This window comes from Aythya fuligula, chromosome 2 (assembly GCF_009819795.1).
Source record: "Aythya fuligula isolate bAytFul2 chromosome 2, bAytFul2.pri, whole genome shotgun sequence".
NCBI lineage: Eukaryota > Metazoa > Chordata > Aves > Anseriformes > Anatidae > Aythya > Aythya fuligula.
Genome location: NC_045560.1, coordinates 44,780,186 through 44,806,477, shown reverse-complemented (window position 1 = coordinate 44,806,477; position 26,292 = coordinate 44,780,186). Strand labels below are relative to the sequence as shown.

General features: G+C 37.7%; 1 protein-coding gene across 2 annotated transcripts in view; it reads right to left on the bottom strand.

Moving 5' to 3' along the window:
* COL6A6 (collagen type VI alpha 6 chain) overlaps positions 1-23,919 on the bottom strand; it is a 47,957-nt gene extending 24,038 nt beyond the window's left edge. The window contains exons 1-14 of one of the 2 annotated variants that reach the window (XM_032181619.1): positions 23,881-23,919; positions 23,277-23,338; positions 18,556-18,641; positions 17,033-17,620; positions 14,973-15,569; positions 13,869-14,492; positions 12,212-12,763; positions 10,854-11,402; positions 9,733-10,317; positions 7,609-8,184; positions 3,832-4,181; positions 2,529-2,607; positions 985-1,130; positions 790-882 (exon numbers count right to left, since the gene is read on the bottom strand). In XM_032181619.1, coding sequence (XP_032037510.1) covers positions 790-882; positions 985-1,130; positions 2,529-2,607; positions 3,832-4,181; positions 7,609-8,184; positions 9,733-10,317; positions 10,854-11,402; positions 12,212-12,763; positions 13,869-14,492; positions 14,973-15,569; positions 17,033-17,620; positions 18,556-18,628 — 4,812 coding nt within the window. In that variant the 5' untranslated portion in view covers positions 18,629-18,641; positions 23,277-23,338; positions 23,881-23,919. Of the gene's footprint in view, positions 1-789; positions 883-984; positions 1,131-2,528; positions 2,608-3,831; positions 4,182-7,608; positions 8,185-9,732; positions 10,318-10,853; positions 11,403-12,211; positions 12,764-13,868; positions 14,493-14,972; positions 15,570-17,032; positions 17,621-18,555; positions 18,642-23,276; positions 23,468-23,880 lie in introns of those variants that run through there. The other variant, XM_032181618.1, reaches the window with a different exon arrangement.
* Between the last annotated feature and the right edge of the window lie 2,373 nt (positions 23,920-26,292).

Sequence of the window (26,292 nt, the reverse complement as noted above, 5' to 3'; positions counted from 1 at the left end):
AAAGCAGGTGTAAGAATGTCAACAAGACTAATAGAAGAGATCGAAAAACTGTTTTATGAATACCTATTGCAAGACTATAGCCTTGCTAAGAGATAACCAAAAATGGATTTAACTGAAACCAGATAATTGAAGAGTGTAAACTACAAATACAAGTTATGTAGTGTGTTACTGGAATAAGCTGAAGTAAAGGAATGAAAAGAACACAAGAGAAATGGTAACTACATACACCAAGAGCTTTAATAATGAGGTCTACTATTATGCTGTAGAAGTGGTGAAAAATGCAATATTTAAAACTAACAATAAAGGAGACAATATAAAAGCTTAAAGGAAATACTGTATATTAGTGCTGTATTGATCAGTAGAAACTCACAATAGAGAATATTCAGAATAACCAGAACACACAAAAGGACAAAGTTCACATCTAATGAAGAAGAATTTTCTACTCCTAGCTTGGCAACTGTTTATTATTTAAAAGTTTATTATTCACAGTTATCTAAAAAAGCTTGGTTAATCAGAAACCATTTTGAAATCTCTCTCTGCCTTCTGCTGAATTCTGCAAAGAAGAGTGCTTAAAGACTTTTATGTGTCTGAATGATTTTCATTACAAAAATACTTTTGCAATAGGAACATGCAGCAGAGAAATGACCACATTGCATGTTTCTTCTTCATCTACCCTAACAGCAAGGGCTGTGGGCACCTGCATGCATGCTTCAGATTACCACAAAAAACACAAATAAACCTTGAAATAATAAAGAAATTCTTATGTAGCATCTACTGCAGCTCTCCTACCTTATTTCCAGGAATTCCCCGGGCACCACGTTCACCTGTTTCTCCAACGCATTTACAAAAAACATCACAGCATTTTCTTTCTGCTATATTATCCTGAAAAAATGGCAAGTAATGTAGCATTTGTGTAAAGCTGATTATAAAAAAAAACAAAAAAGACTGTTTCCCCCATTTTGTTTATATCAAAAAAGGACTTACAAGGTTTTTCTGCAAGATGCGTGGAATATCCTGAAGTTCAATACTAAGAGGTTCGTTGTTTTCAAAACCTCTGCCAAACTCTATTTCTCGAAGTTCATTCAAGTTCTGTGTATTGTCCAGCCCAACTAGTAGAAGTGCATCAAGGCCTTCAACATAAGCATAGATTGAAGTTTGTGAATGCCTGGATTATATTATTTAACCAACAACATGATTGTGAATAATAGTAATTCTCTAAAACTTAAATTTTATAGCATGTTGAAAGAAATCAAGCCATTGAGAACAACATATGAGACAAAAACTAAGATTAGTTGTCTTCCAGTTAAGTTCTCTCCCAGATGACAGACTAAACTGCTACTTCTGCTCAAGAGGTGTGCAAAGAGAAGTGTAAAACTGTTCTCTTCTGTAGAAGACAGATTTGGGTCTAACATCTGGCACTACATTTGTCAGTAAGAGGGACTGCTCTAGCTGCTGAAGCTGCCCTCCAGAAAGCAGGATAATCTCAGGCCCTCTGCACCCTTGGAAGTGTTTCTTCAAACATCTATCAACCCATGAATGGAATGGTTCATGGGGGTAACAGTGGGAAGAGGGAACTAAAGCTTGCTCAAGCCATTTCTTCAGCTGGAGGCCAGTCTCAGATAATCTGTCTAACTTTACCTACTAAATTATATATTCATATAGATTGATTTCAGGGTTCCTCAGCTTCCATTTATTTGATCTTTCCTGCTGACAAATAAAGTCAGGATTCCTCTTTAGGTCACAAGAGAATTATATTCTATTTTACATCACACATTTTAATCAGTCATTAAAATTTCCTTCTTATTGTAGATACATCTTTGGCCTATCTTACAGTAGAATGAAGTTCAGTTCTTCCCTTCCTCAAATGCTACTTTTTTGAGGAAATCTCTATCCTCCTGTCTTCCTCTTAGGTGGAAATATTTTTTCCTCACTTTCCACTCTTTCTACCACTTGCATTTAAAGTAGTGGGTATCTTGGAACATGCAGTGGTGTGATAGAAAATGTTCTGACCAACAGGCTCTGTTTGATGGCAAAGCTACAGAAAAGGAACACAGTAAAAGGAAGGTATTTTGTACCGAAAGAGTAATTTTCTGCAGTGGAATTCATCCTGAAATACTTCCAGAAGCTAAGTGTCTATCCTATGCTTAGAACCAGCCTCTGCATTATTTCTGCTTTAGATCAGTAGTGAAAAAAATTTTTGACATAGATCAAACCCAGAAAAGAAAATATCTGTAGCTTAAAATAATAAATAATAAAAATAATAATAATTAAAAACAGTCTTCATTTACTACATTAAAATATTAGCTCAAGAGTATAACTGAAGATGAAAAACCCCATGCAAATACCCTAGAATGGATAATAATTCTGAACTTCACAAACATTGATGCACATGGAGAAGCAAACACTCTCCCAGTGACTTCCAAGGAATACCCTCAACGTGGAGAGTCATGTTATTTAGGAAAGTTGTAGTGGCAGAACAATACATTGGTTCATGTGTCAGTAGGAGCATTGATGTAGTGCTCTCATACCTTTGAGGTAAAAGGAATTTGCTGCTTTTCTGAGATCTTCAGGTGAATCGTCCAGTCCATCTGAAAACACTAACACAACCTGTCAGGAAAGGGAATAACACTGAATCACTTAAGAGATATTAAAAGCTGTGCCAGTGTGAAAAGTACAGTTTGCATTGAAAACTGACTACGAGGTAGTTCAAATTCCACTACTTGTGGTAGACCTAAAACATGCACAGTGGAAAAAGAGCAAGAAGAATAGAACACAAAACTCTCTTCTCTCTGACAGCACTCCAGTGTGAGGGATCTGTCTTGCCACCCATTTCCTAACATTGCTATTATTGTATTATATGTGTCATTTTCTTAGTATACTAGCCTGAAGACCAGCTCTGCTGTGACTTAAACAATGAAGAGTTTTCGCTGGTGTCAGAGGAGTTCTCCTATATGTGAATGTGGAAAAAAAGTTTGAAGAAGCAAAGATTTTATTTTCTGTAAGATCACCTTCAGTTGAATGCCATATGAGCTGCATCTACTGCATCATCTCTGGGTAACAGCTGGGACAGCTGAGCCTCAACTGGCCAGAGGGATGTCCCATACCAAAGAATCACAGAATGCTAGGGATTGGAAGGGATCTTAAAAGACCATCTAGTCCAATCCCCCTGCCAGAGCAGGAATGCCTAAATCAAGTCATACAGGAATGTGTCCAGGTGGGTTTTGAAAGTCTCCAGAGAAGGAGACTGCACAACTCCCCTGGGCAGCCTGTTCCAGTGCTCTGTCACCCTCACCGTAAAGAAGTTTTGTCTCATATTTAAGCAGAACCTCCTATGTTCCAGCTTTCACCCCTTGTCCCTTGTGCTATCATTGGATGTCACTGAGAAGAGCCTGCCCCCATCCTCCTGACACTTACCATTTACATATTTATAAACGTTAATAAGGTCACCCCTTGGTCTCTTCTTCTGATGTATTTACCCTTACAAGGGCAAACACGTCCTTCCTCAGTAAGGTGTTCCTCAACAGAGACCTTAGCAAGTGAAAATATTCAAACAGCTACTATACAACATGCCCAGTGCCTTACTGAGTCAGCACTTTATTAAAGGTAAACTGTCAAGGCAATGATCCTGAAACATTCCAATGAGATTTTTTTTATTTTTTATTTTTCACTTAAATGGAATGATTCCTTTCCCTTCAGAAGAGATTAGGCCAAGCCTTTGAGACCACCAATTCCTGAGCTACCTTTTTGCTTCCCTGCAGTAGTCAGCATCAGAGTCAACAAATTTTACACTACATATTTTTTCCAACTTGTATATTTACACCATTAAATTACCTTTACTTTAGCAGAGGCTGCACTAAAGAACTTCTCTTGAAATGTCTGTAAGAAGTCCACATTCAGGTACGTGTCCACTGTGGCCTGTGCATCTAAGAACTTCTGGATGATCCCTTCATTATAGCCCTCAAAATCAGACTCAAAGATTATTTTTTTGGCCTGTGTCAATACTTGAAATTTGAACCTAATGTTGACTGGAGTGTCAGGTTTACAACAGACACCTAGCCGTGATTTCATATGTTGTAAAAGTTCGGGGAGGGATGTTTGCAATTTCTGTTTCAGAAGCAGTGAAGATGCTGGCCGTGTATGCCTTGAAATATCAATTGCTATAAAAAGGTCCATATCACAATCTGTGAAGAAAGCAGAGGAAGCAGGAAATTATAAACATACAACGTTTATGAACTTTGTCTCTCATCAGGATCATGGGAGTGGAACAAAAATCAACATGGTAGATTTAAAACCAGAAGTCGGAGTCAGTGAGATGGTGTTTTATATTTCCTGAAAACCTGTCAGACCACCAGTTTCAGTGGGGCTACATAAACTTGCAGCTACTAAGGCCTGATCCTATATTACCAGACACATGCACACACAAAAACTGCAAAACAGTGAAGAAGAGCTTACTGTTCTTCTTCAGCTGCCAAATGACCTCAAAGGTCTTAATTTTGCAAGTATTTCCATATGCTTTACTACCAACAGAAAATACACAGTACATATTCCAATTGCAATGATGGCTGACTGTGCTTTATCATTTTGCCACAAGATCAGATACTACATGCAAACGTAGAACAACAGGCCAAAGAAACAAAAGAGATAGTGGCAGCATCCTCTACAGGCAATATCTGATAGCCACCGTGAATAACAGCTGCTGTAAGGTGAGGGCTACCTCAGTTACAGAATTGCTTGCATAGTTCCTGATAATAACAGCAAATGTTGTGATGTGGCCTCTTACTCCTCTTGCCCTAGTCAAACAGCCCAACTACTTGGCTTATTTCTTCTGTACCTTGATTCTTCATGTGTTATGCCGGATTTTATTGTGTCCCTAGATGCATCACCATCCATCACTGTAGTTCTGCAAGGTAGTCTGTGACATGCAATTTTTCCAAATGACATTCAGACCTTGGAACAGCATAAGAAATCTACACAGCTTTTCTGCGTAGTTCACAGCAAGTAAATATTTTTCTTAAACAGTTAAATATATCTACACACACACATACATATAAAAACACAACACGGTCATGCCCCTTAGCCAGAGTTTATGAGGTTGCCCATCTGATTTCAAGATTCACAGAACACCTGTGATGCCACCATCAGCTCAGGAACAGCATTTTTTCTAATTGTGTTTGGATTTTCTGATGAGACATTTCCATGGGCGTTAAACTTACAAGATATTTTTTCCAGTAAGTGTTCACATCCAGCACACAGAAGATATGTTTTCAAAACGAGATATATTTATTTATTTTTTATTTTTTTTAACCACATCCTTTGGAGGAAACGCAAAGGGCAGCCATGGACTCACCAGTTTAGCCCCGATCATCCACACTGCTTAGCTCTTAGAAGCGTTACCTGCAAACTCCTCATGTACCAGCGACAACAGTACCAAAACAGCAGTAAAGCATCCACTTCTGTTTTGTTGTGTTGCATATGAGAATGCATAAAACATTTTCCATACTCTGCCAATAGTCCGTTTATTTGCAGGGCTAAATAATTCTGTGTAGCTAACCTGTTTTCCTAATCACCTGTTCTCCCCACACATATCCACTTTGTTAAACTGGCCTATCTTTGTGCTGCAAAGGTATCTTTTTCCCCCCTGTTGACTTTCCATACCTGGAATACAGTTCTTAAATTAAAAGTCTGGCAGTTTAGAAGATGGTGACTGGAGAAAGGGGAGTTAAGAATTGTTATGGGAAAGAAGATTAGTGAATACAGGAAAACAGATTCCCAGCCAAGATAACACAGGCTTCATAGGAAATTCATCATTGGTTTATGAGACAAGTTGATCTAAATCTTAAAAGCATATAAACCAGTAAGATCAGAACCAACATGCTTTCCTTAATTTTGTTCTCTCTAAACTTAAAAAGCATGTCTGTAGATATATACATCGAGTTTACTGTTCCATCTTCCATTAAATCTCCCTGTTCTCTGGCCATGAGACACCAGGAGATGCTAGTGCCTCACTCATGGTATTTCACATCCGTGTACTCTGCTTCCCCAGCAGCCCTTTGTTTGTTTTCAGGAGCCAGGGGTTGCCTTTTCAGGTGGAGGTTTGCTCTGTTTTTGATGGGGAAAAAAGGGCTAGGGCCAGGCTATCCTCTCTGAAAACCACCTGAGCAGACAGCATTAACATAGACAGCAGCTTCTGGCTTTGGGAGGGAAGATTCAACACTTTTTTTTTGGACCCCACCATTCCAGCAAACATCAGCCAGTTTTGCTGTGTTTAAGATCTCTCGAGCCCAGGGTGCAGCAGAGTTAACTTTATTTGTTCAATGATTTTGTGAAGTTATTTCTATTTGTTTAACCATTGTTACAAAAAGCCTTAGACAAGGAGTGTGGTCATCACAGTGTGCCTTCCTCACAGTGAGTTTCTGATCACTAGGGGAATTAAACATGGAGGGCTAGGTATGATCAGTTTTATGGTATAACAAAGACAATAAACAGTGTGTATCTGACTCTTTTAAGATGTTATCTTTATGGTAAATACTCAGGGAAGAGAAGGAGCTTTAAGGACAGTCACAGTCCCTGTAAAAATGGGATCACAGAAAGAGAACTGCTCCAGCACATTTTCTTCCCGCTGTCCCTAATCAATCCCACCCATTTACACCCCAGCAGGTCCCTTCTTTACATTCAGTGGAAAAAAAATCATCTTTTTGATTTGTCATTTGCCACCTTTTCTATTGCAATTTAAGAAACACCTACAGTATTATCCTTCTGTGTAACTGGCATGAGTACCTAATTTTAAAGAACAATTTTATGGGTTTTCTGCCTCCATCTTCCCACAACTAGGTGACTGATACTGCAGCACCATGTTAGAATAAGCTCAGATACAAAAACAGGATCCAACACCTGATAAAAGTTGCTACATTTATCAAAGGCACAACTGAACCTTTTCCTCGATTTGGGGTTGAGAGCTTCTCAGGCTGTGCAGCATCCCTGGAAGGGCATCCAATCTACTGTTGCCACCAATCAGATGTAGTAGGAAATACTGCCTCCTGTTTCTTATGTAGGGAAAGCTTTTGGGTAGCATCTCAGCATTACTGTGAATTTGCTGCTCACACCATGCCAATACTTCCCGCATAACCAAGGCTGCATTTTCCCACACTCCCTTCTCAACAGTGCCGGTGTAGGACTTTTGTCAACAGCTGCTACTGACAGACCCTTTGGAGCAGGATGGTCATGGTCAGCTGTAGATGGAAAAGTTAGTTTTTTTGAAAGGCTCTTTTATAAATATCACCAAATTGCATTTTTTTTTTCTTTTCTTTTGTGATTAGAATATTGAGGGCATGTCTTCTCTGTCTCCTTTTAGACACTGAGGAGATATGAATGTGAATGCTAGATGTGAAGCATTGTCTCACCTCAGAAGCTATATAGCTAAAAGCATAATAGTTCTTGACTGAAGAAAGTGCACATTTAGAAAGACACAAAACTGAGTAACCTGAGCAGAGTTCTTTGGTAAAACAGCTGCATTGCTTCTTAGATAGTTTTGTTACTTCTGACAGGGTGTGCATGCAGCCATGTAGATATTTACCGTTATATACCCAACAAAACATTTACATTGCTTACCCTCGATAGGACGGTCTTCGGATTCACAGAGCTCATTGACAACAGTCCTCTCGATGTTTTTCAGGGCATCAAAGTTCTCCACTGTGAACACTCTCCTTGAATCACCAGCTGTTCGAAGCAGATCAAAGGAATTTATAAGCCCTATGCCAACTGCAAAGACATGCACCCCATCACCTCTCAAAGCCACGGCTGCATCCTCCACATCGTCATGAGAGTTCCCGTCTGTAATCACAACGAGGTTCTGTGAAACTCCTCTCTTCTTGCGGCCTCCATGGGCAGGCTCAAAAAGACTATGAACAAACCTCAGTGCTTTCCCAGTGTATGTAGTGGATTGCATTTGTTCGATTCTGTCGATGCGTTCCTTTATGATGATGTCATTATAGAACTCATTAAGAGAAAATTCTTTCTGGGGTTCAGCACTGTACTGGACTACCCCAACATGCACTCCGTTCTTAGAAATAACAAAACTGCCCAAAACATCTTTCACGAAGGTCTTCATGACAGAAAAGTTACTGTTTGATATGCTTCCTGATCCATCCATCAAGAACATCAGGTCTGCCACTTGTTTGTTGCAAACTTAGGGAAAAAGCAGGGAAGGAACACAAAACAACAAAATTATTGAGGAACATAATTTTGGCACTGTTTAACCTTTCCTTTTTCTCTTCAGTGTAAGCTTTTACTCACAAAAGCTGTTCACAGAGAGGTCATGCAAAGACATCATCTATCCATCATCTAACTTCAACCCTGTGACCTTCCATGAGATAAAAGTAATTTTTTCCCAGCATTAACTTGCAGAAAGAAACACAGTTCTTTACATAACAGCTAAACGACTGCCTGGGGGAGTCATAACAAAACAGAACTTGTAACCACTGTCAACCCCTCAGCTGAGAAATGTCAGAATTTACCTACCAATAAAGTTAAATCAGTATGACTACCTCACTCAAAATATTCATCCTCTCTTGGTACCTGAAAGGCCACTTTGGGGAAAAAGCACTTGAACTGCATGACTTCTGTGGAGAAAGTTTCTCCCTGAAGTGGAGAAATTTCTTGCCTGTCATTTTCATTGCCTAAGCAGAGTTCCAAATATGTTATAAGCAGAGTTGCAAATATGCAAGATTTATTGGCAGCTTCTATTCAAGGTGTCGAAGGTGTATTTCACTGGATCTAATTGCTTGGTAGAGAGAACCTGATACTGTTTGTTGTGCAGCAAGAAAAAAGGATGGACAAGAAGCCATCTTTCCAGCCATCGTGGACAATTATTGAGCTGGTCTGCCTGATTAGCGGGAAGTTTACCCTTCCAGCATAGCCACGGTGCCTGTCTTTACCCTGGAAGCACTACAATTTGTGTCCTTTACATTTTTTTCCACACAGAATAAAGCAAAAGTTTTATTACAATAGCTGTCCCTTGCTGGGACCTAACAGTGTACCATCTGAATGCTGTATCATATCCATCCTAACACTTGAGGGAATGCAGAAGACATTACTGCACAGAATCTTACTGATTTGGGTGAATACAAGAAAGAAATCAGAAAAGGGAAATGAGTGGAGGGAAGTGGAAACTCTTTGCCTTTACGAAGTAAATCTATCACCAACTACTTTTCCATGCATAAATCAAGAATACTTAACTGTGCCCCATAACAGAATAGATGCAGGGATAAACACCATCTCACTTTTAACGAAGCTTTAACAATAAACTAAAGACCCTGACTGTAAACTACCTATCTTCTAGACAGAAAATGAGAGAAAGAAGAGTAGAAGGGATCACAGAGAAACAGGATCCTCAAGAGAGAATGGCCTCAATATATGGGGGAGCCAGGGCACTGCTCAAGTGTAGAGAATTGCTTTGTGTTAAAGAAAATTAGTTGCTAGGACTTAGAAAAAATCTGCCTCCATTTATCAGTGTAAGAAGCCTCTTGAAAATAGCTGATGGAAGCCCATCAGTAGAAGGTAACTTTTGAGATTGCATTTAATATGTACTGCATTTTAAGCAGAGAACTGTCACCAGACTTTTCCACTTATCCTCCTATTACGTCCACAAAATATGTTTAACACCAATCTTTGCTTTTAACAGTCTGCATAAGTGGTAGAAAAAGACCTAGTAGATCTATTCAAAAGTATCTTTACCTGGCTTAGATTTCTCACACACATTTTGAGCAAGGTTTTTATGTATGCTTTCCAGTGCATCATAGTTCTGTGCAAAGTATAATCTTTCTTGATCTTCAGTAATCTCTTTAAGTTCTGCTCTGTCTGCTTTGCTTATTCCAACAGCAATTAAGTTGATTTCATTCTCCTTCAAAGCTCTTATGGCCATGGGAAGGTTGGCTTTATCTGATGGTACAGTTGGTTCATCAGTAATAAGAACAAGGATCCTAGTGACAGCGAGATACGATGGACGTCCACCATGATTCACATCAAATCTTTGCCGGGCAAAGTTCAAAGCTCTTGCAGTAAAGGGCTTGCCTGGCAGAGGCTTCAAGTTGAATATTTTTTTTCTAATCTGAGATTTGGAGGTATATGAATTCAATGGGAAATACACCTCCGGCGTAGAGCTATAGACCACAACACCAAACCGAACTTTGTCCAACCCAACCACTGAGGTATTAACTACTGCTTCTATAAGATGATGCACATTTTTAAACTGCAGGTCTGTAACACCAGATGATCCATGCACTAGAAAGATGATATCAGCAACTTCTGCTCTCTTGCACACTGTTAGTGGAAACAAAAAAACAAACAAAAAAAAAAAAAAAAAAAAAGTTATAATTCTGTCTCTCTTCCTCAGCCCTTTTCTTGCATACTATTATGGAAAACAGAAGAAACAAAGAAACAAGGTTATAATTCTGTCTCTCTCCTTCACCCCTTTCTCTCTTTCAACCCTTTGTGTAGGGATTTTTGTTTCCATATTCCAGCTGTAACCTTAAAATGCAAAGACACCGCAGAAGCCTGAAAGCAAAAGCTTGGGTGTCTTCCTGAAAGAAGGGGAAATATTTACCTACCTTCTCGTAAGAAAAAGAATGAGATCACACCCTATAAAAAGAACAAGTCTATGTTTTTATACTGCTTTTCATTCCACTGCCACTGTGTATCATTATGGAGAACAGAGCTTTATATCATACCATGAACAGAAAAAAAAAATGTTGCCTTACAAAGAATTAACGGGAAAGAAAAAAATAAAATAAAAAAAAAAAAAAAAACAAAAACAAAAACAAAAGAAAAATACAGAGATGGATATCATCACTACTTACAATCCTGTAGATTACAAATTTCAAAGAGAATCTGCTTTTGTATGAAGTGAAAGTCATTCTCAAAGAACACTCTGTCTTGACTGCCGGTAATCTCCAAAAGCTGCGAATTGTTGGCACGGAGCATGTCGATAGCAAATATAGTTACGCCTTTCTTCCGTATGGCCCTGGCTGGTTTTGTTACAGAATCGTGGGATTCCCCATCAGTGATCACTATTAGGTATTGTTTCAATTCAGGACGTCCTCCTTTAGGTCGATCAAAGTAAGGGGCAGCAAGGTTCAGTGCTTTCCCAGTCTGTGTTCCTGTTCTAATCTGCTTCATTTTCTGAATGGCTTTCCCCATATCATCTGCAGTGTTATATCTGTCAAGCTGGAACTCTTCTCTCATTTTAGAGCTGAACTGAAGCAAGCCAATTCGAACATTATCAAGCCCAACATCTATGTTGTTCACAAATGACTGCATGAAATCCTTTACCTTCTGAAAGTCATCTGAACGGACACTCTCTGAGCCATCCACGAGGAAAACAACATCAACTTTCACGTTTTTACAGACTAAGAAAAAAGGAAAAAAGAAAAAAAAAAAAGAATAGGCTAAAACCACAAATCTCTTCTCACCTGCTCTTTTAACATTTCAGCTGGATCAAAACCCAAAAGACAGTAAATGATAGAATGGGCGGGTAGATGTCGTCAGTAGATCTGTCAAAAAATAACTGACTGCAGAAGATGAACGTGAGGCTTAACAGCTAACATGTAAACAAAGGCTGGAGAGTGCTCGAGATGCCTTTGTTCATCCCCCAACTTCAAGAGAAAGAATTCTGCTACTTGATACAGCCGCTTTCCTCCAAGCTATTATGTGGTGCAGAAAGAGACATACACAATCCCTGGATAAGAGTAGCTTGCACATGTCGGAAAAACATCCCCTGACTTGGGTATTGAAAAATCAGAATTTATCTCCTTGTGAAAGACAAGTGTTCTGCAGTGCTCAGACTGCTTACCTGTTGAGAACCACAAGTACCCGGTGTTAGACTGCAGGCAATTATCACTGGGTTCTTTGTCTCTTCTCACAAAATGTGGTTGGGTCAAGACAAAGAACAAGTACTTAGACTTTTACTATAGGGCACTTTCCCAGTTGAAGAATTTCAATTTCTGCTACTTAGCTTTATTTTATATTGCTCATTGACTAGTAAAATCTGTACATTGAAAGAAGGTGACCTAGTCTTGAAATGGCAAAGTATGAGATTACCAACACACAAGTCTTTATTTCTGATATGTAGCAATATCATTTTCAGTATTAACAAAACATGTAAGTACATTCTAATACTAGCTGCTTGGAAAGGATCAGGCTTAGGAGATGCTCTTACCATTTTTTGAACAGATATTTTGCACAATTCCTTCTTTAATATTTTTCAGGGAATCAAAGTCATTCACGAAATACACTCTCTCTCCTGTTTCTGCTATTTCCTCCAACTGTTGTTGAACAGCTTCCTTGATGCCGATGGCGTAGATAGTGATCCCTTGTTGCCTCAGCTCACCTGCTGCTTGCTTCACCTCATCTTCAGATTTACCATCTGTAATCACTACCAGGATCTGTGGAACATTTTCCCTAGATGCCATTTGGAACAGACTTTTCATATATATTAATGCATCTCCAGTTCTTGTACCTCCACCTATTTGTTCAATATTACTAATTGCCTTTGTTAAATCATCCATTTGGTTGTGCTGGCCAATCACGAATTCTGTCCTTGACTCAGATGCATACTGAACCACACCAATACGAACATTGTTGGCACCAACTTGGAACATTCTGGTAGTCTCATTCACAAATGTTTTAATGTCTACAAAATCAGTTGGTTGTATGCTGCCAGAGCCATCGATCAAGAAATAAATGTCAGCTTCCTCTGTGTTCACGCAACCTAATTAGTAAGAAAAAAAGACAAGGGCGGGGGGGGGGGGGGGGGGGGGGGAGGAGGAGGGTAGGGGATGGAAAGGGGGAGTTACAAAAGTTTTGACACTTCCAAGAGTAAGAAAAATCACTTAACAACTTTGCAATCCTCACAAATAGGTACCTAAACAACAAAAGTAATTTTATTTGAGAAAAGCCTTTCAGTCCAAAAATCTTGTAAAATCTTGGGTGTTCAATAAATAGGATAAGAGATGTCCAAACTTCTCTACACAAATAAAATGTGTCGAGAAGATAAAATGGAGTAATGAAACCCATTGTTACTGGTACTGTTACTTGTAAAAGGATAGCAAGCAGGATGAAATAGAAGTCAGGACTGCAACAGTTATTAAAGTGAGAAAAATAGAATAAAAGTAGATAAGATGAGGTACAGTAACAGTGTGACAGCCTGCAAAGACAAAAAAAAAAAAAAAAAAAGGAAGTGTATCTAGAAACAAAGCTAATTTGAAAAAGAATGGTAAGAGACTTTACTGGGAGAGACTGGGTAGAATTTAGGTGTGAAAATAAAAATATTACTAGGATTTGTATCATTATGAGACTAGCCTCCTGAACTGGTATTAACAGCATGGCCTAGCTACTCCTAGAGGTGAGAGATGACAATATTTCATCAGTGTCAGAATTCAGAATTGCTATAAACTTCAGATGGTTTTGACAAGTGCAAAGAACATTAAAAGAGAGATGTCATGGAAAAAATAACCTAGATTCAAGTAACTAAGACATGACTCAGTCTACCTGTAAATGTTGTTAAGCTGTAGGAACCACTACCACTACCACTATCATGCTCACCTGAATGTGAGGGAGCCTTGGAATTTGCTCAAGTGAAAGCAGCAAAGGCTTCCTGACACTTGCTTCCCCCAAAAGGTAGGAATAAATAGGGGAGGGTTCCAAGCAGGGCAAATCTCAGCTGGAGGACATTCAGGTCCATCAGCAACAGAATTTTATAAACATCTCTAAAATCTGTCTGAATTTTTATTTCCTCTTGAATTAAGTACAGATGGTGTACACATCAGCAACAAGCCTGGCACCACTGAAATGGCATTTTTATTCATGCTTCTTACCTTCTTTCACATTCTGCGATTGTAATGGGACTACAAATGTACTTTTCACAATGTCATTACAAAGCCGTTTCTTTATTTTCCATCTGATATTTGACAACTGTAGAAAATTCTTCAGGGTGGTGACATGATTCATTGGGGGATATGTTGCAATTTTATCAAGCTTGCTGCTCTCTGTGGTATTCTGGATGCCCACAACATAGACAGTGACACCTTTACGTCTTAGTTTAGATGCTGGTTTAGTATAATCATCCAAGGACTGACCATCAGTGATAACCACAGCAATTTGTTGCACTCCTTTTCTCTTCCTGCTGCCTGCCTCTCGAGTAAAAACCTTATTCCTTAGAAATTCAATGGCTGCTCCAGTGTATGTTCGTCCACCTCGATATGGTAAATTCTTTAGGTAGTTCAGGATTTCCAGTTTATCCTTGAATGTGTTCAGGGTGAACTCTAGTCTTGGTTCATCACTGTACAGCACTAGCCCAACTCTTACATTCCTTGGACCAATATCCAGGGCATTAACAACTTTTAAGAGAAATGCCCTGATCAGCTGGAAGTTTTTTGACCCAACTTTGCTGGATTCATCCACAAGAAATGCAATGTCTGCAACAGTTGCACTGGAACACACTAAAAGTAAAATAAACAAAAGGAAGATAAGATTAATGTAGGTCACACTGTGGGATAATTGGTGAGACAGTCAGAACACTGTTACAGATGAGACTCAAGGTAATATGCAAGATGCTGCTACAATAACACATGAAATCCAAATCCTAAAAGTGCTGAAGAGCAGAGATTTATGTATTGATTTTCAGTCAAGAGATCATGTTTATTTCAGTGATTTCTTTAACTGCCCCCTTTTGCCCACTACAGCAAACTTTGCAAGACAGGTGGCTTTCCTCACTGTACTGTAGAGTGACTGCAAATCAGGAAAACTCAGGATATTAGGGAAGTTATTCTGTGGTTAAATTCAAACTCTCCTATGGCCATTTTTTGGAAACAAAATCTAAGGAAAATCCAAGGAAAATTGTTCCCTCAGTCAGAAAAGGCAACTCCAGTGCAGCCAACCCTTCAAGACTACCAAAGTTTTGCTCTTTTGATGCACCATACCTGCTGGCACTATTTGATCAAGTTCATAAAGATCCTGGAGTGAGGTTTCCACACCAGTAACAATTTTCTGTTGCACAAACTCAATGTTCTTTACTCCGTGAAGACGGTAAGTTGCATTAGAGGGGTAGCTCTCCGTTGTTTCTACCCTGTCAAAGCGTTCAACTTCAACTGTGAAATTTTTCACTCCCATCTCCTCTAACATCCGGATTGCCCCCATGATATTTTTACTGAATCCAGAGGATGTGAAGATCACTACAACCTGTGGAGTGCCTTCGTTGATCCGGCTTCCAAAAGTATCCGTAAATAAGGTTTCCAGCAAAGACTCCAAGGCAATTCCATCCTGTGATGAGTCTCCAGTGAGAACGATGCGCTGAATGTGGTCAAGGATCTCTTCTTTCTTTTCATAAGAGTTCAGCGCAAACCCCACCTCTCCCACACCATTAAACTGGGCTAGGCCAATCCTATACTTGTCAGTCCCAACATCTAGCTGTTCGACTATTTGGGAGATGAAACGTTTTACTCTGTCAGATGCTGAATGCTTCGTGGTCGCAGTGGAGTCAATGAGGAAAATAATATCAGCATATTGTTTTGCAAAAGCTGCAGAGAGGAAAAAAAATGTATTAAATGAGTTGCTGAAATACTGTCAACCTATATCCAGACCTGGCTTTGAATGCAATCTAAATAAGAACCTTTTCATTGATCTTCACAGTTTTAAATTTGGACTTAAGCTCTACATCTACAACATACCATGAAACATGCTATTCAATTACTGTTGAATTATATTTTGAAAAATTAAACAAAGAATTCTAAAGAAAGCAACCGTCTAAAAAATGGCTTTAAAATGTCTTGAGAAACCTTTACACCTGACAGTATTTATACATATAGAAGTTTCATCTTCCTCCAACCAAATCTTCTACTTACTACTTTGGGAGTGAGATTGTATGTTTTATCATTCCATTCTAGTGATACTCCATTAAACAAGGTCCTCTATATCACTGCTGGAATCTAGGTTGCATTTAAGACTTTAACCCAACTGAACGCTTCAGAATAAACTCACCTTCCTAACAATCCCATGAGGAATTGTTCCAAAAGGCAGACAGACCCTTTAAATATCAGAGGAGGCACCAGAACATTAATAAAATTATTCTAACTTCACTTACAGTCATTGGAAAGAGACGCACATTTCAGGAGGGCAAGTCAGGTGCAAGTCAGATGACACTGGGCCTAAACGCACCCTTTGGTATAACAGTTTATGATGGAAAAGGGGATTAAAACCAACTGCCTAAATACCAGCACAGCCTCTAATCCCTAATTTTTCTCATTGAGAGAACCACATTGACCTCTGCAAAACTAAGAAACAACATAATGTATTTACAAATTAAATTTTATATTTTAAATATTTATAAGTGATATAAACATCATTTTTTGTTTTGATTTTAGTTTTGCTACCATGCCTCCTTATATATATATATATAAATTCCTTCAAAATACATGTTCTGTGAATTCTGCTGTTCAGCAACTATACTGAAAGGATGGGAAAATATGGTTCCCCTTCATTTTTGAACATTCTAGGAGTGACAATCTCTTAACTAGGTTTTTGGAAGAATTAAGATAGTTACCAAAAGCATAGCTTGATTGAGAAATAATTCAGTTAAACTGTTCGATGACATCAAAACAAAACATTTTCTATAAAAGTCTCTACCAGCTCTAAAAACATCAAATTGAATGTATTTCAAAGAATCTGTGAATCTGACCCTGATTTTCTTTGCAATACATTAAGGCTCTGCTTACAGAGAGCACCAAGTATAAGATCAATTTCCTTTGTTAATAATTAAACCTCAATGACTTCAACACAGGCACTGAAACATGTTAAAAAGAACAGGGATGTCCATCCTGAACAGTGACCTAATTAAAATTATCCCCATTATTTTCAAGTGTTTTATATGACAGTAACGCTGGTGTAAAATAACATCAAAACCACATCCACTTTTCTACACCTTTGCTCACAATTACACAGTATGAACAACTGAAATGGTACCACTATAAGGACAAATGCTTACCTTCAACCTGGCTTTCAATTGCAAAGCAGAAGTTTTTCAAAAGCTTTGTGGAGAGATCAGGAAGGTCATCGAAACTTTTGATGCTATACAGATATTTATCGAAAGGTTTGCTGGCTATTTGCTGAAGCTCAGATGTATTCTGGACGCCAACTCCGACAACATAAATGGAAATGCCTCTGTGTCTCAGTTTCTTGGCAGGCAATTCTACTTCATCACTGGATTCTCCACTGGTGATAAGAATCATTAACTGTGGGACATAAACCTTAGCTCTGCTACCAGCAGATTCATTGAAATATGTTGTGCTGACAAAATCCAGAGCTTTCCCTGTGTACGGTTCTCCACCTTTATATGGTAAATCCCCAATCTGCTCCAAAACATCAGTTTTTGATAAATACTGATTCAGCAAGAACACTTGGTAAGTTTCATCACTGTATTGTGCCAGCCCAACTTGGATTGCATCATGGCCGATGTCGAGATTTGAGACCAATGAGGAGAGGAATTCAATCACCTTCTGAATGTTTTCCTGGGCAACATTTGTTGAAGTATCCACTAAAAAGACAACATCTGCCAACGTGGCTTTTCTGCAAGCTGCTCAAGGAAGATGACAAAAAAGAATGAATTATTATAGTTTCTTTAGCTTTGTTCATGAGCAAGGAAGAGCCAAATGTACATTTTATAGTTCATGAAATAAATTCTGTGTTTTGTGTTTCTGCCTTTCCATTCTTCCCCTCACCTCTTCCCTTCTCTCCACTCCCCACCCCCCACCCCCATTATTTTAAATATTTTACAGGTAGACTTGTTCAAAATTCATCAGTTAAGAGTTGGTATTATTGACAACTAGTTAACAACATATGGAAGACACAGGAAGTTAAAATCTATATTTTGGCAACATAATGCAATTCTATATGCTTTATCTAATATCTTCCCTACGATATTTTAAGATTTATCTAAGATTTATCTAACATTTTCCCTAATATCTTCCCTAATATCAAACCCATTGACCATTGTGCACAAAAAGCCTTGCAAAATCTTGGAGCTCTTTGTCCCTATACTCCAAGATCCACCTGCCAGAAAGATAACGTCTGCTATAGAAGCTTTCCTACAGACTGAAGAAACATTGTTTAATTTCCCTGTTTTCCTACAGAATGTGTGATCGAATAAAATTGCAATATTGCTTCCTGTTTGCTTTTCAGAATCTGACACCTTTTGGTCTTTTGCAGAAAAATCTTCCATCTATCCTAGTAAATTTTCAGCATTCATTAACTCCTTCTTTTCCCCTGTTCTTCATATAGAGTGTCTGAGGCTAAAAACAAATTTTAATGAGCTATTGCACATTATTTTTCTGTTTTTCAGACAATTCTCCTAACCTAGTATAAATATGTGCTTCATAAAAATATATAATATCATCCCTAGTTAAACAAAGGATAAACTATCACCAATTCTTCATCTTTCTCTTCAGAACTGGATGCACCTGGGAAAAAGAATTGCTATGAGTTTGAAGAGACTTTTCTTTCATGTATTACCAGTCTGCTGTGCATCCATAGAGCAGAAGGTGGATACAAAGAGAAGAACAAGAAGAAGTTTCCAGTTATCCATTTTGAATGTCTCCCTAGAAAAACAAACACAGTAAGAAATACAGAGCATTATTTCCTCAGAAGAAGTTTATTAATTGTGGGGAAAACGTAAAAGCACATTTTATTAACATCATGGAGGCTTTCTAGCTGTATACATTCAAAGCAACACTTCAAATTCATGTTTTCTTCCCTCAGGTTGTAACAAACGTGTTTTGAACACAGAGCTGTTAGTTTGGACACTGATGTACAGGATATAACTGAAATGAACAGTTCACAGACATACCGTGTTCTGATTTATACAGCTATATTTACCGCAATCCCAAATTCAGCTGAAAGTAAGTTATTCACAAGGCAAGATTAATGGGAATTAAGCTTCCAAGATTCCCTGCTAGCCTTGGAAATCCCCACCCACATATTATTTAAAAGAAAATTTTGGTGGCTTCCTCTGTATAAGATAGACATAAATAAGAACAAGCATTCATTTACAAATTAAACATGCCAGTTGACCAGTAATGAAGACACACGGCGTATAATAGAGCCAAAACTCAATGCTAATGGAAATGGGAATGAAAAATCTCAGCAAAAAAAGTACAAAATTAAGCCACACTAAGCTTAAGAATACTAAACAATGAAGAACACAGTTTTGAAAGGCTTTCAATTGTAGAACACATGTATACTAAATAGTTTAAAGAATAAAATAAAATAAGCCAGGGCATAATGATGGTTTCTGTTTCATTTCTTATGTCTTTCTTAATAATAGCTAGCACTTGCTTGTATTTTTTAAATGTTACTTAGCTGACATGTTAATGGGAATACCCACCCTAATCCTCAGATTTTTCTTCTGGGAAGAGGTCTTACATCCTATCTGTCAGCTGACATAATTCAGATATCATGATCAAGCATGTGTTTGAAAAAGACATTCCATTAAATAACTGAATTGACTGAAAAAGGCATTCCAGGCATTGGGGTTTCACTAAGAATCTCATACTTAATATACAGCTTGCACTAGAGGCATATTTGAAAAATGCATGGCTACTTATCTTTATGTTCTACTGTTCTACCATCTGTATAGAACAAATTTTATACGAAGCACTGCTGAACTACTAGAAGTATAGAATGATCCAAACTCTGCTTTGTCTCAGGCTATTGTTTGAACACCTTGGCTCATCCTGGCAGACACTCAGAACAAAGAGATAGCTTGAGCTACTTATATTTGAGGCTCAAGTTTGACACAGAGCATAACTTCAGTAGACTCTGGATCCTGCCTTTTTTTTTCTTTTTTCTTTTTTTTTTTTTCTTTAAAAAAATAAAATCAGGACTTCTGGAACCCTGATGAGAACAATTCTTCTATAATCTAATTTCAGAGCTGACTTGAACACAAATTTCTCCAGCATCTGTCTCTCTGACATTGCTTTAAGGCCTAATATCTATGCTGGATTGGATACTGCCTAGACTTATTAGTAGCAGAGACAAAAATGTATGAGAAATTACACAAAAGCAATCAAACAGCAGGCAAAAAACAAGCCAGATCATTCTCCCAGCAGCTGGAGGGATTCCTAGGCACACTCGTTGGAATCGAAAAGCATCTTTCTCAGAAGCAACCCCTCTCAGTCATGGGTAAATTCCTGTGGTGAAATGATGAGGAACTGAATCTATAAAGAGGAAGAGGATATCCAAGATACTGCTACAGCATAAGCTGTTATGGGTATACAAGATATGGCTACAGCATAACAGCTTAATCCACACATTAGATTTCTCAATATCTTCAGGGTATATGCTGGGTGCAGGATATGTACATTCCCACGCATATTATTTCTCTTTATTTCTGTCACTTTTGTTTGATGAACATCTGCTTGCCACTAGTGTCCAAAAAAGTCGTATCAGAACAAAGATCCATCTTGCCCAATCCCTTATCTTTGACAATGGCTACTAGATTAAGGAAAGAGTATAAAAACAAAGTTAAGCAATGCAGGGATATTCTCCCTTCTCCACGGACTGTTTCAAAGGTTTTCAGGTTACATTTGGGTGAAGAACACACTTTCCACAAGTTCTAATTTCTTTTGAAACCAGCTGCAGTTTTGTATTACTGAGCCAATTTGATTGTTTATCATATTCTCAACATCAACATCAGTTATGTTCTACTGGAAAGCAAGTCAAGTATTTGTGAAGATAAAGTTAATGACCAAATTCTGCTGTTAACACTTCATTACACTGGCTTTTAAATTATATCTTGGATCAGCAAACACAGTTCGTTGGAAAAACCGTAGCCGGTCTTACATCATAGCATGAGATTAAGTTCCAAGTTCCTAAATTAATGGCATGCAGTACTATTGTAGGTCTTGTAAATAACAAAAAACAATGAATAAAAATAATCTGCTTGAGTTTGTGTTCTACCCTTAGGCAAGGACAGAACATCATTTCCAAGTATCATGACATTAAGCCACGTTCTAGTTCTTGGAGGGTTCTTTGGAATGTCTTGGAGGAGGAAAAAGCCACATCTGCTGTATTTCAAGGAAGATATCACATAGGGACACTTTACCTCTTACTAGTACTGCAGTACTACACCAGCAGGTGGTCCAGGTACCATACGGTCCTTAAAAAGGACAAGGGGAAAGCAAAACTTGATTTTGCACTTTGTGGAAAACTTCATCAATGTCTCTGCACATTGCAGTTTTCTTTAATAAGCACTTCTAAGAAAAGGAAAAACTGTGATATATACTGTCATATACAAAACCATACCAAATAAAAATGTTTTGCCATCAAAAAGCCATCTTCATATTTAAATTTTACTTAAATTTTCTCTATATATCCCTGATAGTTACAGACCCTCTTGAGTTCTCCCTGATCACTTTGACAGACTTTATTACTGGTTATCTATGTTCACTACTTTGCATCATTACATCAGCCTTTTTTACATGTTAATCAGCAAAAAACTTAAATGGAGGTAGATAAATATTTTAATGACTTCCAAAATAAAAAGAATCGGTATTCATTAGTGTATTGTGTATACCTCCTTTTATAGCAAAGTAAATGCACCAAAGCAGTAAGCATCTAGAAATATACGATTTTAACAAAGCATAAACGTGTCTCTCAACACAGCCAGAAAATACCTATTCAAGGGCAGAAAATTAAAATGCTGCCACTAATTCCAAAGTTTTACTTTCCTGTAACAACAGTGGTGGAAATTTTTAGAGCAAAATACTGAGTTTGTGAAAAACTCAAGGGCACTAATATCACTGTGTTTCGGGTGTGTATGACTGCCTGCAGTCATATATGCAAAACAGAGTTGATGTTTTAGCAAGGGGCTTGACTTTCCACAGTAATGTAACTATTTAACCATTCAAATTTTGTACCAAAGTCTAGCCCTTGCTGTTACACAGTAAGATACACAATAATTGGTGGTTATTGAGCTATGCAACTATTTCTACACTTCCTAGCAGCTTTAGTCTCTGTTGAAATCCTCCAGCTTCTTCCAACTTTATGACTCACAATCTTCCCTGCTCTTACGGTCAGATACCCTGTGCCTGAAAAACTCCTACTCTCATTAAACAGCGGGAGCAGAAGAGAACCTGTTACCCACTTGATCTTTATTTTTCCCTTCAGTAACCCATACTGAGATCAGTCCACTATAGGCAACTTCTTTAAATACACAGAGAAACTGCAATTTTAAAATACATGCAGACTGATTTCCCTACTTGCACTGTTTATTTGTCTTTATCTTCATAAAACCACATGAACTTCCAGTCATAGGCTACATGCTGCATAAACAGAAGTACTTTTTGCCTCTTATGTGCATTCTTCAATATTAGCTAAACAAAAATGAAACTAACGTAATGGAAACCAAGTCATACAGCTCAGATACTACAGTTCAAACCTTAAATTACTCAGAGACATGCAGTGTCACAGAGCATTACCAATTCTACATATTAAGCTAGCAAAATATTAAGATGAAAACGTATTTGAACGTAACACTGCATATCTTTGGCTACCTAAACACATATATCAGTAGTTAATTATATAAATACATATAGGTATAATCTATGTAAGATGTTAAGACAGCAATTACCACTTTAATCTTATTTTGTGAAAAGGCAGGGTGACAATTATTAAAATCCCTTAGAAACCAGCATAAAAAGTTACGTATTTTACAGCATACTTTAATGTCAGCATTTTTCCTTCTTGTTTGTTTTCAGAGACCCACCCATACATATACAATAAATCTCAGAGGAAGAAACAGATCAACAGTGCTTCTAAATTCTTTAAAGTCTTCATGAGGATTAAAAACAAAAACAAAAACAACAACAACAACAACAAAATATAATATAATCAGCTACTGTCCCAGTTTAATCTTCAGTTGCTTCAATGTTTTAATGTTTTATGCACTTAAAGGAAACGATTCTCTAGATTATTGCTGCCAGAGAGAAATGCACAATTAGATGTAAATATACACCTGAAGTGCATTTATCATAGATATTTTGAGGCAACATCTGTTTTTCACCTATGATTTATAATAACCATGCTGCATGCATGATCTCTGAAACACCCTGGTGTAGGGGTATTTTCCCTCTTCTGTTTGCATATATTAAGAGAAAGAACACAATTTCCTTGTGATAACTTCAAATTCCACCTCTATCAGTGCAAATGAATATGATCATGTAGCTTTTTCTTACCTACTGAAGCACCCCTGATAGATTTCTCCAGATTTTCACTCTGGTTTCATTTCTTCTGAAGTCTTTGGGGAAAAAAAAGAGTCCTGGAGTAGAGCAGACAGACAGCTTTGCCTCACACGCCCCTTGGTTACTCCTTTCTTCCTAACCCTTTTCTCTCACTGAAGAGAATTTAAAGCCTACTGATTTGTATGAGTTCCCAGTATCACCAAACAGCAAAGCCAAGGGAAATTCATCCCGCCCCCACACCTGACTACTCTCCTCATATGTCCACATACTGAACTTTAACCACTAAGACACAGTAATACCAGAAGAAAGATAAATGTAGTTGTAGGAGTTATGTAAAATATTTACAGTGAGCTGGCATTTGGAAAACAAAGAAATCTTATCAGTTTATCAGTTATTTCCTCTCTACACATCTTTTTTTTTTTTTTCTTTTTTTTTTTTTTTTTTCTCCTATATCTTTTTGTTAGCATTGAAATGTCTCAGGAAAGATGCAGCTTCACCTATTCTAGATTTTTCACAGGAAAGCTGGGTTTTCTAATGATTCCAGCTACAGTCCCATGGCCAGACACTGATTCAAGCACGGAGTCCCAGGGTGACTTACCTGACTTTGGAGGTCAGTGTGATCAGCACAAAGTTCCAGATGTTCCAAAAGGTGCTTTCATTCAGGGCTTAGAAGCCATAGCTGTAAAATATGTGGCTATAAGAATTGAATACCTCCCATGTACACACACACAGGGCGCTAATTTATGGTTGTAATCAATAACATCTATATATATATTTACATGTATTTCACAGCAAGGTGGATTTGTCTCCTACTCCAGGATTTATTAAGAGAGAGTAAAGGAGGTCACAATAAAAAAGCATTAAATTGACCAATAAAAAAGCATTAAAGCAGGAAACTAAAACCATTTGTCAGGTCTTGTAAAACATGCCAGCTAAACTCCAGGAATGATACAAATAATTTGTAATATCTTTGTAAGTTCCTTTGACTGGAAGGTAGACAAAGGTGAACAGCGTAAGGACTAAAAATATCAACTCTTTACCTGCACATGCTTCACTAACTCATTTAGTAAAGGATATTAAGTGATCTAAACACAAACTTTTCATTCATAAAAGCAGCTCTGCAAAGCCAAAAGTGCTTAGGAGACCTAGCAGATGTGACTCTTGCTCCCAAGAATACTGAGTGGGAAAGTATCTTATACACGAGACTAAATACTCAAACCCAGTCTCAGCTGGAAAAAATTATTTTTACAAAAAGTCTTGCTTTGGAATAGCAATAACATAAATCACCTCAAAATAAAAGGCAACATTTGATTTCAGTTCAGAATGCTAGAACACTAGCTCAGTTCACAATGAATGCTACAGAAGTCTTTGAGCCACCAATACATTACCTACTAACATACGTACCTTTGAAGTAGGACCCTACAATAGCAGGATGCAGATTCTTACTTTTAAAAAGCTTTAAGCAAGAGAACTGTGACCTTGCAACAGGCATAGATGTAAAACTTACGTATATATCACACGGCTTTAAAAAAAAAAAGGCCAGAAGTCCTTTCATTTCTAATTATGGAAATCATGTTGTTTTTACCAGAATCTACCACTTTTGATAGGAGGAAAACACAAAGCTAGAGATAATCAAGACTTGTATCTTCACAAGATTTGCCCTGAAAACAACTGAAAAACTGTTGTTTTGTAGCTAAAGATGTGAAACGTATCTCATCTTTCTCGACAGTTCTAGGCACTGATTTTAAAGTAAATAAAATGTAAGTAAAACTTTCACCAAGATGCAAAAAATGCATACACTGAAATAGGAAACAAAGTAGAATGCTGTTAATTTTAATAGCTCCTCTGCAACTTTACAGTGTTTTTCTCATTGTAACAACTCTGGAAAGCTGAGAAAGCAACAGTCCTATTTTTCCTTAGTGCAAACCACCAAAGCTACCACATCATCTGTAATTAGTTCAAAACTCATCATGTCTTGCCAAATGAAATGTCTTTCTGATAGCAACAGAGATTTTAGCCCAAGGATATTACAAATGCAGTGTCCACTTTTTTTTTTTTTCTTTTTTTTAAACATTTGTTATACTGCAAAGCCAAGCTTTTAAACACTGAAATAAGCTAAAAACAAACAAAAACATTACTTCAAAGAGATAAAAATATATATCAGTGTTCTCTAAAAAACATATCAACATTCTCATTCTCTTAAAAAAAAAAAAAAGGAAAAGAAAAAAGAAAAAAAAAAAAACTAATTACTTGAAGCATTTTTATTTAAATGGAAGATGGCATTCTGACAGCATATAGTCCTGCCATGCTTCTTCCAATCTAGTCTAACTGATATTGTCTCCAAGAGTAAAATAACGAAGCAACACAATCTTAGGTCTCCCTTTTTTAGAGAAAGGTCAGTACGGTGAGTCAGGGAAACAGAGAAAGCTCCCAAGTTATCTGAATGAGGAAGAACAGCTCTTTTACCTAAAAGTGAAAATCCTTGGCCCAGAGCGTACTCCACATCTACCTGCATGACTTCACACTGGCTCGTAGCTGCTAGGTGATTAAGCTAGAAACCAGAAGAAAGAGCAGACCCTGCCACAGACTTTAAGAGAAAAGATGTGCTCTGTTAAAGTTTGTTCCATTGATACATACTTGGCAGGCTGACCGTAGCATAGGATCTGACTCCAAATGCCTTGTAAACAATTAGGGAAAGTAGAGTAACTCAAAGGCAGGAAGTTGCTGGTAGTCAGCACGAGCCACAGAGGGTGGCTTAAAGCAAAGAAGCGCGCCACAATTTGGGCTACTTGGAAAGTCTTCCTGCTCCATTTTAAAGTCCACAGGAGTTTTAAAATTTGTTTCCAACTGTAAATACAGAAACAATATAGTATAACACTATAGAGTTTGAATACAAGAACTCAAAATTACTCTAATCTCTGAACCTTACATAAGAAACCTGATCCAATAACCTGCCAAGGCGATTAATGTGTTGTTCTAATCTGTTGTAGTATAAAAGTGCCTGATTACT